This window comes from Limulus polyphemus, unplaced genomic scaffold (assembly GCF_000517525.1).
Source record: "Limulus polyphemus unplaced genomic scaffold, Limulus_polyphemus-2.1.2 Scaffold320, whole genome shotgun sequence".
Lineage (NCBI taxonomy): Eukaryota > Metazoa > Arthropoda > Merostomata > Xiphosura > Limulidae > Limulus > Limulus polyphemus.
This window is the reverse complement of record NW_013665930.1, coordinates 194,241-211,959: the sequence shown is the minus strand read 5'-3', so window position 1 is coordinate 211,959 and position 17,719 is coordinate 194,241. Positions and strand designations below refer to the sequence as shown.

The 17,719-nt window shown below is 30.0% G+C and overlaps 1 protein-coding gene across 12 annotated transcripts in view; it reads right to left on the bottom strand.

The window, feature by feature from the left end:
• LOC106457347 (inositol hexakisphosphate and diphosphoinositol-pentakisphosphate kinase-like) overlaps positions 1 to 17,719 on the bottom strand; it is a 211,293-nt gene that overhangs the window by 24,194 nt on the left and 169,380 nt on the right. For 11 of the 12 annotated variants that reach the window (XM_022383235.1, XM_022383240.1, XM_022383244.1 and 8 more), the window contains 5 exons: positions 16,607 to 16,742; positions 15,615 to 15,719; positions 10,876 to 10,941; positions 8,082 to 8,171; positions 768 to 875 (listed from right to left, as the gene is read on the bottom strand). In XM_022383235.1, coding sequence (XP_022238943.1) covers positions 768 to 875; positions 8,082 to 8,171; positions 10,876 to 10,941; positions 15,615 to 15,719; positions 16,607 to 16,742 — 505 coding nt within the window. The remainder of the gene's footprint in view (positions 1 to 767; positions 876 to 8,081; positions 8,172 to 10,875; positions 10,942 to 15,614; positions 15,720 to 16,606; positions 16,743 to 17,719) is intronic. The other variant, XM_022383239.1, reaches the window with a different exon arrangement.

Below are 17,719 nucleotides of genomic sequence, written 5' to 3'. Positions count from 1 at the left end.
AATTTTATAAAATTCCTATTTTTTTGTTCAACATATGAATGTAGACTAAAAAGAAAAGAAAGACTTTTTATTGTGCTCAACTCCGCAACATGCATTAAAGTTAGATATATTGATATGTTCTACTATTACAATATTTTCAATTATTTTTGCAAAAAAAAAGGCCCCTTTCAAGCCCTTGATACTCCATTCTCAATTTCAAAGACTTTCAAGGATGTGTATGCACCCTATATTCAAACTTGTTTAGCAAAATTGTGGTAATATAGTGTGCATGCAACAGTAACTATTCAAACTTGTTTAGCAAAATTGTGGTAATATAGTGTACATGCAACAATAACTATTCAAACTTGTCTAGTAAAATTGTGGTAATATAGAGTACATGCAACAATAACTATTCAAACTTGACAAGTAAACTTGTGGTAATATAGTGTACATGCAACAATAACTATTCAAACTTGACAAGTAAACTTGTGGTAATATAGTGTACATGCAACAATAATTATTCAAACTTGGCTAGTAAAATTGTGGTAATATAGTGTACATGCAACAATAACTATTCAAACTTGTCTAGTAAAATTGTGGTAATATAGTGTACATGCAACAATAACTATTCAAACTTGTCTAGTAAAATTGTGGTAATATAGTGTACATGCAACAATAACTATTCAAACTTGTCTAGTAAAATTGTGGTAATATAGTGTACATGCAACAATAACTAATCAAACTTTTTACATTAATATACTGTGAAAGTTTGTAAGCAGGCAGTTTACCTGAAGCACATGGAGGAACAGCATTCTTTAACTCTGGAGCACTGGTAGAGCCACTGATGACGGCTGTACTAAATAGGCTAGCAGCAGGTCCACCTAGATGTAAAAATCCTGAAAACAAGAACCATTACTTATGATTTACAGAATATACCAACTTTTCAAACAACTAAATATGGTATATTTTTTCTTGCTGTTGAGTTTATCTTTTTTTATACATGCTATTTTGCAAAGCAGCTAAAAATGTGAAAAAGTTAGTATTCATTTAGTTTTTGTAGGCTATGTTTTAATATTTTAATTCAGACATTTTCTATTTTTGCTTGAGGGAGTTTTGACAAGGTGTAATGATGATGTATGGCACATAAAAATTTCCTGATTTTCCAGATTTGATGTGACATGCACATAACATCTGAAATTGTTTAGAGACTTGATGAAAAACAAATACTGTACAAAATACTAACACCAGTGACTGAAAAGATTACAGGACTTTCCAGGACCAAACAGTAATATTCAAGGACTAAATTTACTGATTTTAACAGAATGTACACTATATCAAAATTGAATAACTAATGTTGTTAGATATACACATCTTTTTAAGCTTAATGCAAGTGTTATGATTTAGACAGCTTAAGTATAGTGCAAGTGTTAAATTTAGTTATTTTTACAAGCGGTAGTTTATTGTAGTTTACGTAACTGTGTACAAATCATAAGTTTAGTTCAACTGTTGTGAATTGGCATTTGTTGTATTATCGTGTCACGTTACTAGAAACTCCTTAGTATTTCTCATTGTTTCAATTTAGTATTATTGCATCATATTATAGCGTATTGTGTAGAACGTTCTAGGCCTCAGTCAGGCTATAAATACGCATACAAAATATAGTTCAAGTAAGTAAGACAAAGATAGATACTTAAAGTGTCTGTTTGTGAGTTTAGCTGTAAAGCATATAGTGGCATCCTTTTTTTTTAAGTGAAATTATTGCAGATTGTATGGTAACAACAGAGTAGAGAAGAATAATTTGTCTTTTCAGTTGTGTTCTAAAGTAACTGAACCAACCCCGGTGATTAAATGTGCAAGAAACATTTGGATATATGTTTAACTTGGTTTTATATATATATATATTTGTTTAAAACAAGTGGACTTTGTGCTGTTTGTTTATCATTGAAATTTACTGCCAACAAGTCATGGACACCTACTGTAAAGAATTCTGCCTACACATATGTAAACACCTGTCAAATGCTTTATTACATTTCATAAAAAAATACAGCATGGATTATTTCCATGGATACTCTTGACTAAAGTTACACACAAATTACTTAAACCATTTAAAAAAAGTTAAAACAACACAAACCCAAAAATGCACAACACTAAGTATCTCTTTGGTCATCAGAACACAAATTCTCTGTAGCTTTATTTCCTTGGATGCTCTCGACTTAAGTTACACTCAAATTATGATGTACCACATTTGCACTTTCCTGGTATACTTTCACTAACACCTAAACTAGTACAGTTTTGGCTTTAATGGACCACTCCTGCCTGTTTCTATTAGAACAGAATGGCATTCTGGTTTCTATACTGAGGCCTCCTTCAGGTTGAAGCCCAAGCAGCACTCCATTAAAGCCAAAACTCTACTTTGTTTACACTGCTTAAAATACCCTAGAAATAACACCTGAGGTATAAAAAAAACACTTATTCAAGCAATATAGAAAAACAAGCTATGATTCAAGTCTTGTGAAGAAATTCTGAATAACCACACATAACTGAACAAAGCACTAACGAATCTTTCATTATTTACAGTCACCTACGTGTACTTTAACTTTTCCCAATTTCAGTTTAATAACAAGTAACAAAACCTTACATTTTTTTCCAAATATTTTAAAATAGCCCATTGAGCCACGAACCTTTAGCTTGTACCCAGTAAAAAGTAATACTTAGTGAACAATTCATTTCAACTTGTCAACAGAACAACAAATTAACATGTACCTGACCGGTTGCTGAATGAACATCACTATTCCATCAAATAAAATTCACGCTAGTATTGTTTCTGATATTGTTGTGAGCATTAACAATGTTTTATATATCTCATGATCTTCCTACACAGTGCATTCCATTATTTTTAAATATTTTCTCAGTTTACCTAGCAAAGAATTTTTCAAAGAACAGGAAACCTTGTGGGTTAATAAAGTATTTATATTTCAATGAGGTGCTCAGCCTTTAAGTTTCCTTGAAGGATTACAATAACACATACCCATAGTTAAATGATATTAAACAATAATTTTTATGAAGAACTTAATTTCTTGTCATGTTTGTCAGTCATAATGAGGTATGATAATTACATGTAAAATAATGAATTATTCTTTTCTAATCTTATTAATTTTAGATTTGAAAAAAACTAGCTAAAAATAGTACAAAGGGAAAATATCATTAATAACATACATCACAATAGTGTATCTTGAGTCCTTATAGTCTCTTGAAACCAAAATATTTAGAATTGAGGACCAAAATTTAAAATGTCACTCAACACATTCTGTCATAACGTGGACTGGATTTTGCATTATTTTAAACAAATAATAAGAAAAAAAACCTCCTAATGATAAAATCTGTTACAATATTGGTATAGAAAGTGGGATTATTTCGGTCAAAATAAAATAGAAACTAGGCCAAAATTCAAAATGACTACACATGCACTAAGTGATATAAAATATCTGCTGTAGTCCCAGCTTCTCAATACATGAACATAAGCAATAATTTGTATAGATATGGTCATCTCAGGTTTCTTATGTACAATTAAAAATAAAAATAAAAGTTCTAGTTAAAGGTAACAGTCAGCAAAATATTCTGGTTAAATTAAAAAGAAACATATATTATGATTTTAATATATTGAGACTTGCAAGTATAAAATCAAAAAGAGCATAGACAAATTCTAACTTCATATTTCAATTTCATAAATAAATAAACAACTTTACTTTTAGTGAATATGTTTTATATGGAAACAAAGTTTCTCATGGGCCTTTTACTTTTAACTGAGCTTCTCATACCATCAGCATAATAAAAATATTTTACATGTTTATAATTAATTATAATTGTGAAATTCATTTTGGATCAAATACTTTAAAAAATTCACTAATAAATCTCAATAAGAAAGTTGTCAGAATTTAAATATAATTCTTTTCATTTTTCACTAGTTGTCAAAATAAAAGACTTACTTATATTTCTTAATAGTATAAATATATATATACTATATTGTTGTTGGGCTTAGGATTATACTACAGTAGATGTCTGTGACTTGTTTATGATAAATTCAATGATAAATAAACAGCACGCACTTCACCTGTTTTCAAATAATATATAAACGAAACAAGTTAAACCTATGTACAACAAATTCTTCACACTATAGAGATTATAGGCATATCATCAACACTATATGTACAGTGTTTTTCTTCTTGTCAAAAGCCAATCTATCTTGTCTATTACTATCGCACTTGTATTCTATATGTGATTCACTTACAATTGTGGCACGAGTTACCATAATCGTTTGGTCCTCTTTCTTCTAAATATCCTCTGTTCCTTTTGTCAAGGTGCACTCAGGCTGATTCCAATTACTTTAGAATTTTGCTTTGATGAAATAAATTATTTTTTTCTTATCTCCTTTTCTACTGTTAGTCTTACTCTAACATGTTAAATGTTAGGCCTATATCAATTGTTAGGCCTATCACTTCTATGGTAGTTAATTTCACGCCAAACTTTTCCTAGTCCTGTAACTTTACCATGTTTTGCTATTATGTTTCTGCTATTGTATGTCTGCTGTTTTTGCTCATCTCACACTATTTATATTTTTATCACTTACTCGTCTGCCTGCCTTCTATATTCTCTACATCAATGTATTGCACGTGATGTTCTACAACATCAATGAATTATTAACAAAACTTCAGACAATCGTCTGCTTGTAACTTATTATAACAAAAACTAAACAATAATAAAATATTCATTCACAAAAATAATTTAATAGTATTTAAACTAAACAGTCTTTTATATCATGACAAAAATGAACAGCCTTTTTTTCTTTTTTTTTTAGCAAAGAACTTTTCACTTCAAAGTTAAACCTTGCAGAACCTATTTTAGAGGTTTGTACCCTATCAATCACAGTAGGCTAAGAATTCATAAAATTTTAAAGGACAAAAGGAGCTTATTAGATTTGAATTCAATTAAAAAAATTATTTTTTACACACTGCATTAATTAAGTTTTTAAACAAGGGTTGAGAGTAAGATAAAAAGAATTTTTCTACATGTGTATGTGCTTAAAATATGTTCATTCTGCAACTTTTTTTCAAATCCTTTAGAAAGTTCTTAAAGTTAAATACAATGAAAAATGACTACATAAAAGACAGTTTTTAAAGCTAAGTAACATAAAAAATTACTACACAAAAGACAAATCTTCTCAGAATTTATCTTTATGAAGTATAACCAGGTTTGAGATGGCAAACCAACAAACTTAGAAAATGTGAAAAAAAGATGCTCCCAACAATGATATCCAACTTCATGTGTTTATGCACATGTAGCAAACACAAACATATGAAAACTTGACAGCAGTAGCATTATACATGCAAAGCTGTAAATTTTTGTTACTTTATTTCAATGAAAGTAACTACATTTTATGAAAGTTATAAATGAAGATAACTGAGGCATAAATCATATTTAATGAGTTACCCTTAGATCTTCCGAGACAGAGAATAAACAGCACATAAGTTTACAAAATATACTTTTCTGTTTAAAAATGGTGGCAAAATTTTTAGCAACATCAATTCATTGGGATAAAATTTTTTCATTTTCTATTTCTTTTTATTTTATTTTCATAAAACACTTGACTGTTATTCTTTACAAGAAATGTACTGTAAAATACTTTCAGCATAATTTTCTGTCTCATGGACTGAATTGTTTTTTTTAACAGGGTTTGATAACATAAACAAGCATTTCTGAAAATTAAGTCAAATACTGTAACCAAAATGAAAATAATTACAAGTTAGCCATGTGCTTAAACTCAGTCAATGATAACACAGCCAGGCATTTGGATTAAAATATGTACACCTTGTTGATGTTAACTAAATATGGGGGGAAAAGAAGTTAACAGGTGACTAGATTAATTCATCATATACATATGTGTGTGTGTGTTATTTTTGACATTTAACAAAACAGTGTGCCAATGTGAAGTCTTTTACAGTTATGCCTGGATCAAGTTATGATGTTAATACTCCATTTTCCTAAATCTTTAACCCTTTCTGGACTGCTAAAATGGCACTTGTGCCTCGTTTGTTTTGTTCTCACACTTAAAATGTTTAATCTAGTTGCATGACATTTAGTACACACTTTGTACATAATATCTAGCTTGTATCTGAGAAAAACATTATATAATTAGGGTTTAGTATTTGTATAATATTTAAGGATGTGAATTTTCTGAAATTTTGAAAGGTTGTTCTTAAAACTATTAAAAATTGTTCCTTTCATTTTACATTTCTGTTTTTTATTATTATTAATGTCTGTGTTGTTCTGCTAACAGCATACTCATTTTCTCATCTGTTCATATTGTTACGACAGCAGAGGTCACGTGACGCTAGTAACACGTCATGCGCTTCCCGAACGTTCACATCCCTTCCTGAAATCTCGAGAGCCTACTAGATATGCGGTAGTCTTTTATATGTAAGACGGTCAAGACGTGATGGCAACAATGTAATGTAATGAGTAATTGAACTGCGGACAGAGAGACGTATTGTTGAGTTGAGCACTTGAGACGTTCGTTGTGAATTATAGCGTTTGTTATAGCGCGACGGTGGAAATTAAGTGTATTGCAAAGTTGTATTCAGAAAGAATAAACCAGTTTTATTTAAGAAAGGACTTGTATCGCTAAAGTTTCTTCGGAGAGAATTTTTACGGAAAATTAACTAACGAACGGAGGCGTAACAATATAAACCCTTATATACAATGAAAATAACTAATACAAATATATGAAGGAAAACTGGATTTTGTTTCACATCATTCATCAGAAACTTCAACTGTATATATACAATGAACTCTAACTTGTATTATTTTGATCAATTATTTATATTTATTACTTATCTTTCCCTGCTGAAGCAGTTATGTAGCTGTAGTAACAGCATAAAACATCAATGAACAGTAAAAGTCCTGACTGGTAGAAACACAACTTGCTCTTGTATTCTAGGCCTACACTGTTATAGACATATTTTTCTAACTATATTTTAGGGTCAAGCTCAATTACTCTCAAATAATTATTGTTTGTTTTAAATAACTAAGGAGTTGTTATATTTGTTTGTGTTGTTTGAATAACTATAACTTTACTAATACACACATATAAAAAAGCTTCTGTGTCATTTGAAAGTTTGCCGTTACAGAACTTACACCTTACTGTATTTACTAACCTTAAATATCCTTACCAAATGTTTTCTCAAACAAGAATAATATTCCTGTAGCTTTCAAAGAGGCATTGTCCTAAGTTTTGTAAACTTTATATACTTTATTCTCCACTATAAGAATTTCCAATAGTCATTTTCACAGAAACATCACTTTATTTAATTTATGTAGACAGACAAGAATCTTTTCTATCTAATCATTTATAGCTAGCTGTTGGTTGTAGCTGGTTTCTAGGTTAAGATTTATCATTCACCATCCAATGCTTTTGCTGTGACATAAAACCCTCTCCACACAGCATTACTGAAATAAAATACCTGAGAGAAAAGGATGTCATGTGAGAAACAAAGCATGGATAAGTCTATTTCTAATAGATAACAGAATCTGAGAAAAACTCTAAAAGTGTGTTGTTTACAACTGATATCCCTGGAGCTACTCAGTTCAAACATTTAAAATCAAATTATTTTTATTCTTAAAACATTTCAAAGTGAGAGTTACTATTTTTTACTTAAAATTTGATACTTGATATGCAAATGTGCACTCGACACCAGAAGGTTGCTCTCCAGTTGTAATAAAGTGTATAATGACATTTAATGACACATCATTTAGTTTTTGTGTGAAGTAGTCGAAATCACTGTATGAAACAAGTAATGATACAAAAAGGGTGGGGTTATATTCTTGTGGTTTTATGTTAAAAGACTGGAATAAAAAATTATAAGAGCTTAAGAGACCTAAGTGAGAAATCTGATGTCTATATTTTCAATATTTAGCTGCTCTTCTTTTGGTAATGCATTGAAGAGGAGTTCTAGACTATAGTTGTTCTAGTTAATTATTATAATCTTTGTAAAGACAAATATAATCTGAAGGATTGATATAATATACAAAAGCAGAAATATTCTTACCAGAGATTTTAGGGAGATCTGCAGCACTACACATACGGAGATAGGAACTTAACTGGCCTGGGATGGAGTGCCGATGGCGCCGAAAACTTCCTGTGAATATTTAGATATGTAAACTGTTCATAATTTACTGAACTCCAGGAAAAAACATTAAAAAGCATTGTGACTCATATTTGTATTTAAGAAATTATAATAGTCTTCTTTTTTTCTATTCTAGAGCAACAGTTAACAATAATAATAAATGTTTCTTAAAATGATCAAGAAATTAACCCTCACTTGTCTGAATATATCATAAACTGTGTGGTGTTTTGAGAAAATATATAACAAAAAACTTAAATTTATTATAGGTTCGAATACAACATCACAAAGAAAATGTTTACCATAATACAGTAATTCCAAAATTGTCAAATATGTAAATGTTCTGTGAAAGTTGAAGTTTCCTATCTTATTTATAAAAGTGGCACCAAAACATGCCCATAAACTCATTAAAAATCTTTCATTATCTTGGGAGAAAAATGTTGTTAAGAATGTTAATGAAAAGCTACTCAAGAACTACATATGCATAGCCATCCCTAACTTCAAGGTGACGGACTACAGGAAAGGCAGATAGTCAACAGCACCAGCCCTCAACTCTATTCCTGACTGACTGAATAGTTGGAATTGAGAATCACTCTTATAGTGCATCCACCACCCAAAAAAAAAGTGAAATAGGGATCTGAGTCCAAACAATCAATGAAATTTAATTGTTTAACTCAATTATCAAGATGAACAAATGCCATTCAATGACAGAAGTTAGTCTACAGCAAAAGTTAAGCTGTTTAACTCTATGCATGGGTCTGTCAACTGGACCAGAAGAATCAATATTTGCTGTAATTCTGAATTTACTAGGTGTATCTTCATACAATTTGTCAAGCTTTTAGTAAACATTAAAAGTCTTTGTATTCAAAAAGTCTGAATTTTTAATAATGTATTTTTACTAAAGATTAGCCTGTGAATTTACTGAGTTAGTCTGACTACAAGTTGATTTTCATATCAAAAATAAAAATGCTTTTTTCCATCTTACAGTTTCCTTTTTCATTTGCATAACCTCTACAACATCTTAATTATATATCAAGATCTTTCAGTAAAATTTTATATTTCATCTGCCATTTTGTTCACCCTAACACCTGAGAATGATCACACCAGTGAATGAAACATGTCTGATATTTTTAAAAAAGCTTATCAAGATTCAAGTTGTAACTAACCTATACACTTTAACTATTCAGAAAAACACATCTTTTATCGTTCTAAAACTGATATTAGTAATAATGGAACCAAAAATCTAAGAAATATTCTTAAACACAAAATATATGTTTTATTAATTGCATTTACAGTGTGGATAAATCAACTCACTAAATAACTTTTATCTTGAGAAGATAATTTCATGACTAATGGATTATTAATTATTAGGTTATTCATAACATTTTCTATAATTTAACTAGTTTTCTATGTTTTTTGTGACTTTAAATCCAAAATTCTCAAGTTCTTGAAGTAAATTTCGAACTCAGCTTTGTTAATTTCTTTTTCTAAGCTGAAAGTAACAGATTATTTCAAGTTTATTTAAATTTGTGAAAACATAATTTTGTCCTAATTCATCTCTTACATATAAAGAAAAAAGCTAAACATTAAATTGGTTAAGATTACAATATCAACAAATTGTAAAAACAAAGGAAGTAGGTTTAAATAAAATTGCAGATGTTAGCCGTACAGTAACACCACCACAAAAAAAAAAAAAGATTCTTGTTTATGCTCAATTTAAAATTTCATATTTGGACTACCTTTTATTGGATACTTTAGTGCATAATCAACAACAAAGTTTTGAAGTAAAAATTTATCTCAAACCAACATTTACTGGGTTATATATTCACTCTGACATTAAAAATTATTTGGTAAATGTTTTCATTGACTATATTTGCAGGATTATGAAATGATATACCTTGTTACATGAAAAAATGAATTCAGAACATCTTGAAACTTCATGAACAATAGTTACATTGAAACAAAACATGGCCACCCCTAAACTTTTACAGTTTGATATCCCCAGGAGACATGTAAGAGCAGCATTATATACGGGGCAATAGTCTTAATATGTTAAGAAGGCATCAGTTTCTTTGCTTGGCAAAGTTAGCCTGCAATTTCAAATAAAATGTAAATTAGAAATTTATTTTAATCTAATGATGTCATTTCAAAGAATAAAAGCTAGGCCATTTATTGTATACAAATTCATGTGTCCTTGCTGAGTGAAGGAATGTTTATAAGATCCACCAATAAGTGTTTGCTTCAGTACAAAAGAATACCCTCCTACAAAATTTGTGAATATATCCAGTATTTATCAGCATGTCATGACAGAATGTAATGTTGCTATTAAAGCTGACAAAATTATCAGATTTAGTGAAATAGAAGATTAAAGCTTGGCGACTGTATATATAGAGCCAGCTCTGAACTAACAGAATCCAGCAATTCTGTTTCTCCTTAAACTGAATGAACCTAATCAATCACCAGTGTTGTGTAATTACTTGTGTTAGATGTAACTAACAACAAAAATAACATGTACAATGGTAAGGCAAAACAACAAAGTGCAAAGTAATGAAGACAAAATCAATTTCAGAATCCACCATGTAAAAAAATTAAAAATGTTTGAGAGAACTGTAAAAAATTACAGATACTTCAAACTAAATGGCTTATATTAAAGGATTAATACAAACTATATAAAAATAAGTTAACAGAAAGTAACTGGTGTGGTTAGTTCTACTCTCACCTGTGCCATTATTTCCTTCTCCATTAGTGCAACTGACATCTTCTAGACTTTGAGTGAGAGAGCTATCTATAAACAAAATACCAGACAGACTCACAGAGAGAGCACATGCTTGTATAAAAGAGAAGACTGGAGACTAAGATAGTTTTTCTCATACTGGAAAAAGTTAGTTTGATTAAGAAATTGTTTAAAGTAAGCTTCTCTTCTACCTAATATAAGAATGAAGTAAGAGCTACAGTTACGACATAATAATGGATCTTTTTTTTTTGACCAAGTGTACTGATGAAAATGTAATTAAAATCTACTCCCATTAAACACTTCAATGTATCATAATTATTCAAAACTGACTGACACTGTTTTTTATTTGACATATGCTTATGAAATAAATATCATGTATAATTAATATGACAGTGATGGAAAATTAGAATCAAGGGAAATAGTTGCTTATATATGAAAGGGCTAAAATTAGGACATTTTTTGGCAAAATGAGATGCTGATACTTTCAAACACACACACACACACAAATATTACATGTGATATGGAAAAACTAAACAGAAAAGAGTTGTCTTGCTTAAGGTCTTTCCATCATACTGGTTGGTCAACAGGAGTAACATGACATGGTCTGGTATTTCGGTGTTTATTTATTACATGACTGTGAACAACAAACAATGTAATACGTAAACTTACTTCCAAAAGGCTATATATTAACTTTCACTGATACAAACAATACATTTAACCATCTCTTTCAGGCTGATTAAATTCTGAAAAGTTTAATTTAAATATCTCGCAGACATATCTAACATTAAGGACAAAAAGTGAAAATTTCTTTACTGATACCAAATGTCCAGAAAAAAATATTTTTGAAAATAAAGACAGTGCATGAAATAGCATTATTCTATGATATTACACTATCATGTATATCTACAATTAGAAGAACCACATTGTTGCAGTATATTATTTTGCCTTCCCACTACTGGGAGAATAGTTTGACTGATGGTGGTGTTTTTTTAATTTCATGAAATAAAATACTTTGACATAAAAGGGAGTTCTTACTGCACATTATCAATTCAATTATTAAATCTATACACAGCAATAAAACTGAAATAATGCTTATGTTTATATCCATTTTATTACAGTGAACTGTCACAGAAAACCCTTTAAAATTTGTTACACTTCTTGAGATGTGTCATAGGCAAATCTGGTAACCAATATATTGTTTTACAGTGAACTGATAAGAAACACTTACAGTCTTTGTGATGTGTTATAGGCAAATCTGGTAACCTGTTTAGTGTATTATAGTGAACTGACAAGGAAAACCCTTTAGAAACATTAACAGTTTGTGAAGTGCCATAAGCAAATCTGGTAACCCACTTTTTCAGTAAATAGTCATTAGTATAATAAAAAAACTTAAAAAATACATTAAAATAATCTATGTAATAATGTAAAAATTAGATTAACACCCTTGTGTATCATACCACAAATCCAATTTCAGTCTGACAAAAGCCCAGTTTCTCTATTGGCAACTTCAACACTATAACACTGGTGTTTTCAAAGTGGGCATTAAAAAAACAATACTATATATTTGAACAGAAAGAGTATTTTTTTCAAAAGCAATTTATATAAGTGAGATATAATTGGCATCAAAGACACCAATGTAATCCAAGTGGAACCAAATATGTTCACATATAGGCTTGAGAAAACATTTCATCTTGATTATTTGTGAATCTGATTGTGATATAAAAGTATGAGTGTAAAAATGATCTGGGTAATTGTGAGTAATCCAAAAGTATTAGTATTAATTTACAGCTTGGACTGTGTACATTTATTATCCATCATTATTTTAGAGGCAGAATGTCACACCACACTACAATGTAAATCTACTAAGATAATTTTTATAGTTCATAAAGCTGATGTTTTTTCACTCTCCTCACTTGTTGTCAATTATTTGATGTTACACATTTTTGGACTGATCACTTTGTCAAGCAACTTACAACAATCCTCTTTATATTTTATTTTTACTTTCCAATTTTCTGAAAAGGAAACTTCTCCTATAATTTTAACAAACCCTTTCTTTTTCCTCATGTTTATTTGACAAATGTTTTGAATTAGTTTCATTCTTGTTCAATTTCGTTTTTTCATGTATTACTGAAAGAGCTTCTGTAGATTTTTAATAGTTTAAAAACTGTACAAATAATTTGGTATCACAATACAACTTTTATAATTTTAATCTTCTTTTTTAATGTTGGGTACTTTTAGTTATTTGGTTAGTTGAATTATAAACTACTATTTACATTTAATTATTATATTTCGTGACAATGCCAATCCATTTGAACCTAGTTATGACACATATACAACTTAACATTAATTTTGTTAATGATACTGATCAATTTTTCACTTTTATAGTGCACCAATTACAAAGATCCATCACTAGAAAACCAAGAGAACCTGTTCTAGGTTAGTTTAAAAATATTTGCACAAAAAAGTTAGTAGAAAAAAGTGATTTGAAAAATCTACATCAAGATTATACTTGAAATTACATTTGGAGAATAATTACAGACTAAAATGAATTTCAAAAAGGTACTTACCTCTGAAGTGCTGAAAGCTCTTTTCTGTAGAGTTTGCAAACATGCTGTTAACAAAACATGTAACCACATTTTTTGCAAAAAAAGGTCCTTTATGCACTACAGAGCATGTGTTATTTAAGCATCTGTAATATTCACTTTCATCATCCTTGCTTTGTAAAAGTTTAGAAACTGCAAATATCATAAGTGAAAGAAGGTGATGAAATTGAAAAGAAAATTGAAACTGAAGAATCTGGCTAACCCAAGGATCAGTAAGCAAAGGGTCCGAGGATGAACAAAAGATCCAAAATGACTTCCAAAAGTCCAGACAGAGAAGTTGTCCAGAACAGAGAGTCAATGAGTGGGTGTAAAGACTAACCTCACATCAAAGCTAGTCTATTCACAAAATACAAGCAGACTTAGCATGATTCAATGAAAATTCCTCACTGGCCTTGGGAAGAGGGATGATGACCAGAAGCAAAACAAAATGCTGAAACCATAATAAACTCCTGCTGGCGTGCTTTTCCTGAACAGGAAACCAGTTTGGGTGAAATACTTGCAAAAAACATAATGAGTTACATTTGTTGTTTTTTTGGTCACCTAAACAAATTGGAGAAAGACAAGGTACTCAGAACCCAATAGATCAATAGGCTAGAGTCAAAAAGAGTACTAGAACCACATGGTAATAGGGAAAATATCAGTGTGACTCATAAGTAATGAAGATAGCAAAGTAGATATTTGTTCTTTTCTAAAATAATCAGACCAATAATAACAACTAATAATGATGGAGAAAACAAGACAAATCATAGCAAGCAGGGCAGAAAACACACAATGGGTCTAAGGATAAAAAAAAAAAACCCTCACCTCTCAGTAACCAAACTGAGGGTGAAGAACTTTAGAAGTTACAGAAGAAATGGAAAACAAAGTCTATTAATATTATGCTATTACAAGTTACAGCTTTTACAGTAAGGAAGAACATTTATAAAACAGGTACAAAGTCTATTAATACTGAGCAAGTTACTGACAGCATCTGCAAAAACCAAATATTAGGAGAGAGGAGAACTAATAATGGATTAAAGTACTGAATTGTCCAACACAACAAAAGCACCCTCAGGTATACAGAAATTGGTTCAATATTTAAACTACAACATACCCAAGAGAAAGAGAGAAGAAAAAAAAAGAGCTGTAGTCAGGTTTATGGCTTCAAGAAAAATTCCGGCAAATAGACTTGAGCAAAAGTTCAACCTTAATTGAAATCAAGAAAAAAATGGCAAGTGTCATGAAAACTGAGCAATTACATAAAACCCACCAAAAAAACTAGCCTACAATGGCATAAATACATTGAATATGCAGATATATTGCCACTCAGCCTGCAAACTAAAGGCAAATTGCAAGAGTAAGGTCTCCAAGTCAGATAGTGGTGTATGTTCTGACATCATAATTAACACTAATTCATATAATCAATCATAACAAGATTAAAGTGTCAAAGTCACAGGGAAGGTAGGAGAATGGATAATTATAGGTAACTGACATATGCTCTGCAATGCATAAAGGACATTTGGAAATTATGAGTCACATGTTTGATAGACAGCATAAGTGCATACTCAAGATGTAAAGTGTTTTCAGTATTTCAGAGGTAAGACTACTTGAATTGAACTGTAGCTGTATGTTATCACAGCAAACATGGTTAAAGCTATTATTGAGTATCACACACTTCATTTTGTTTGTAGATTCTAAAATATCAACTTCAAGTGCTATTGGCAAAGAACAAGCTTTAAGCAGCAGCATTAAACCAAAGCTACAGCTGTGTTAATCATGCATTTCTAATCAAGCAATCAGAACAAATGACATTCAAGATTCTATAGTATATCTGTACTCCTCATAATATATATATTTATACAACAGTATACAAAATCTTTGCACAATTTCTTTTTTTATGATCACTAGAAAAATAACTTGGCTGTACATATTAAAGAACCACAATATATTGTGTGACAGGCTGACAAAAACATTTATCAAATATTTGGGGTTTTATGAAATACATTAATAATGAAAGAAAATCCTAATTGAAAATGACAATATAATAATTGATAACAGTTATTGCCCCCAAATTAAAAAGATGAAACATTCTGGTTCTCCGTTTCTTATCTGTGACAATATTTGTTCTATTATAATGCTTACTGTTTTTCTCTTGTTTCTCAGCACTGTTTTCACTCTCCAGACTTCGTGGTCTTGGGCTGTCAGAGTTACTTCTCATGATTGGAAATGGTTTTTGTCTATCAATCTCTGGTGTGAAAATGTTATAAAACATGGATTTTATGAATATCGTAAGTTCATAAAAAATATAATGTTTATAACAAAATGTACACAAAAATGTGTTATATAAGAATACCAAGTGTTTTCTTCTACCTTATTTAACATAGTATTTGTTTTGGAATTAATCAGTTATTGTGTGTATGTGCATTTTTCACATAACACATGGTTAAGAAAGATGTTAAGTTGCTTTCATTATAGCTGTCTTTGTTCTTTTTCATTCTCTTGAGGAAACATCTGGTCTGCCCTTGGAAGATATGGCTGTAATGCTGCATATTGAGCAAGGATGTTGACATCACTGTCCTCAAGTAGCCAGTCAGATGATGCCTCAAGATTATAACCTCCTTTAAGTTGGAATGAAAATGACCAGTCATGTGGGTGGTGTTAGTTGTTTTGAGTATATGATTTCTGTCAAGTCAATCAGGTAAAATTTATCCCTGATCCAGTAAAAGCAACTGTTTGTCATCAAACAAGCATGTACACATACTGTGTTAGTGTAAATAATAAAGATTGTTCATTTGTGTTCTACATGGTGTCCAGTCTCTTTTTTTCAGTTCTCATAAACTGCAATAGATATCTTGTTGAACTTCCTGTTATTCAGCAGATCTATCCTATCACTATAAGAAAAATCAGTTACCTGAATATAATACATATGTAACATACTTGTCACCCAAAATCTAGCTGATTACAAATGTGCTAACTACATAAAGAAAAATCCATAAAATATCATTACTGCTAAACTTGGCTATCTTATAAATTATAATACTATAAGTCTGGTCAGTTATTCTACTGACTGGTAGATCTATTGTTTAAACTAATTTTTAATTTTATAATAATTTATTTTTGATTGCTAACAGTACCTAAATGACACTCGGAGCTGCCACTGATTGGGATAGGATCTGATGATTTAGAGCAAGTCTTCACTTCAACAGCTGCATTTTCACTTCCATTGGATTCTTCTTTGGCTACAGATTCTTCCCGTAAAGTTGGAGAATCCTGGAATGATATATATATACCATAAATAATTTTACTGCATTATTCAGCAATTATAAGTGTATTTATTAAAACATGAAAAGAGAAACTTACTTATTTAGCAATTCTTTCCTTTGTCTTCATGTTCTTAATAATCAATAAAGTTAAAACAATGCAAAATTATAAACTTCTGTGAGCCATAAAATTCTCTCACACAAATTATAATCTTTAGAAAAAAAAATCACACACATCTTACATGATACTGCAGTTTACCTAGTGTAAAATATAAGTATTATTTGCTAATGATGTTGTTTATCAGCTAATTTTGTTTTTCTTATATCCAAGTATTAAGTCTGAAAAAACAACAGTCTTATCACTGAATTATAGCATTTTGGCATAATATAGCAGATGGTATACATAGAAAATTACATAGAAAAAGTTTTTATGAAAACATTCCAGGCTCATGTAACATTCAAATTCTTAAACAAAACAAGAAAACATAAAGACAACAAGTATTGTGTCTTTTTTGGTTATTTTACTATAACCAGTGCATAAAAATAAGTACTTCTTAAAGAAGATAATGACAGGAAATTACAAGTTTTTCAAACTGTGATTATTTCAATAAACTAAAATGACTAATTAGCTAGAAATTATTACTTGTTAGTTATCTTATGTTACTATCTGTTAGTATGCCAGAAAAAAAATAGGGAAAAGTTATAATTGGTGTTCAAATATATAATCCATTAATATTGCTTGACCAAACAGTTTCTTTTCACAAGTGCTTTGTACTTTAAAAAAGGAATTGACATTTTATGTTCCTCATGATATTAAACCTTTCCAAATGAAACTAGAAGCACTTTGACCCCTAACTGACTTCAATAACCAACATCAAACAATAAATCAAGGGTCCTTTAGACCAGAGAATTTCCTAAGGATTTTTTCAACTTTTTAACTTCATCATTTTTTAATACATGATGCTCTATTGTTTGTTTGTTTGTTTG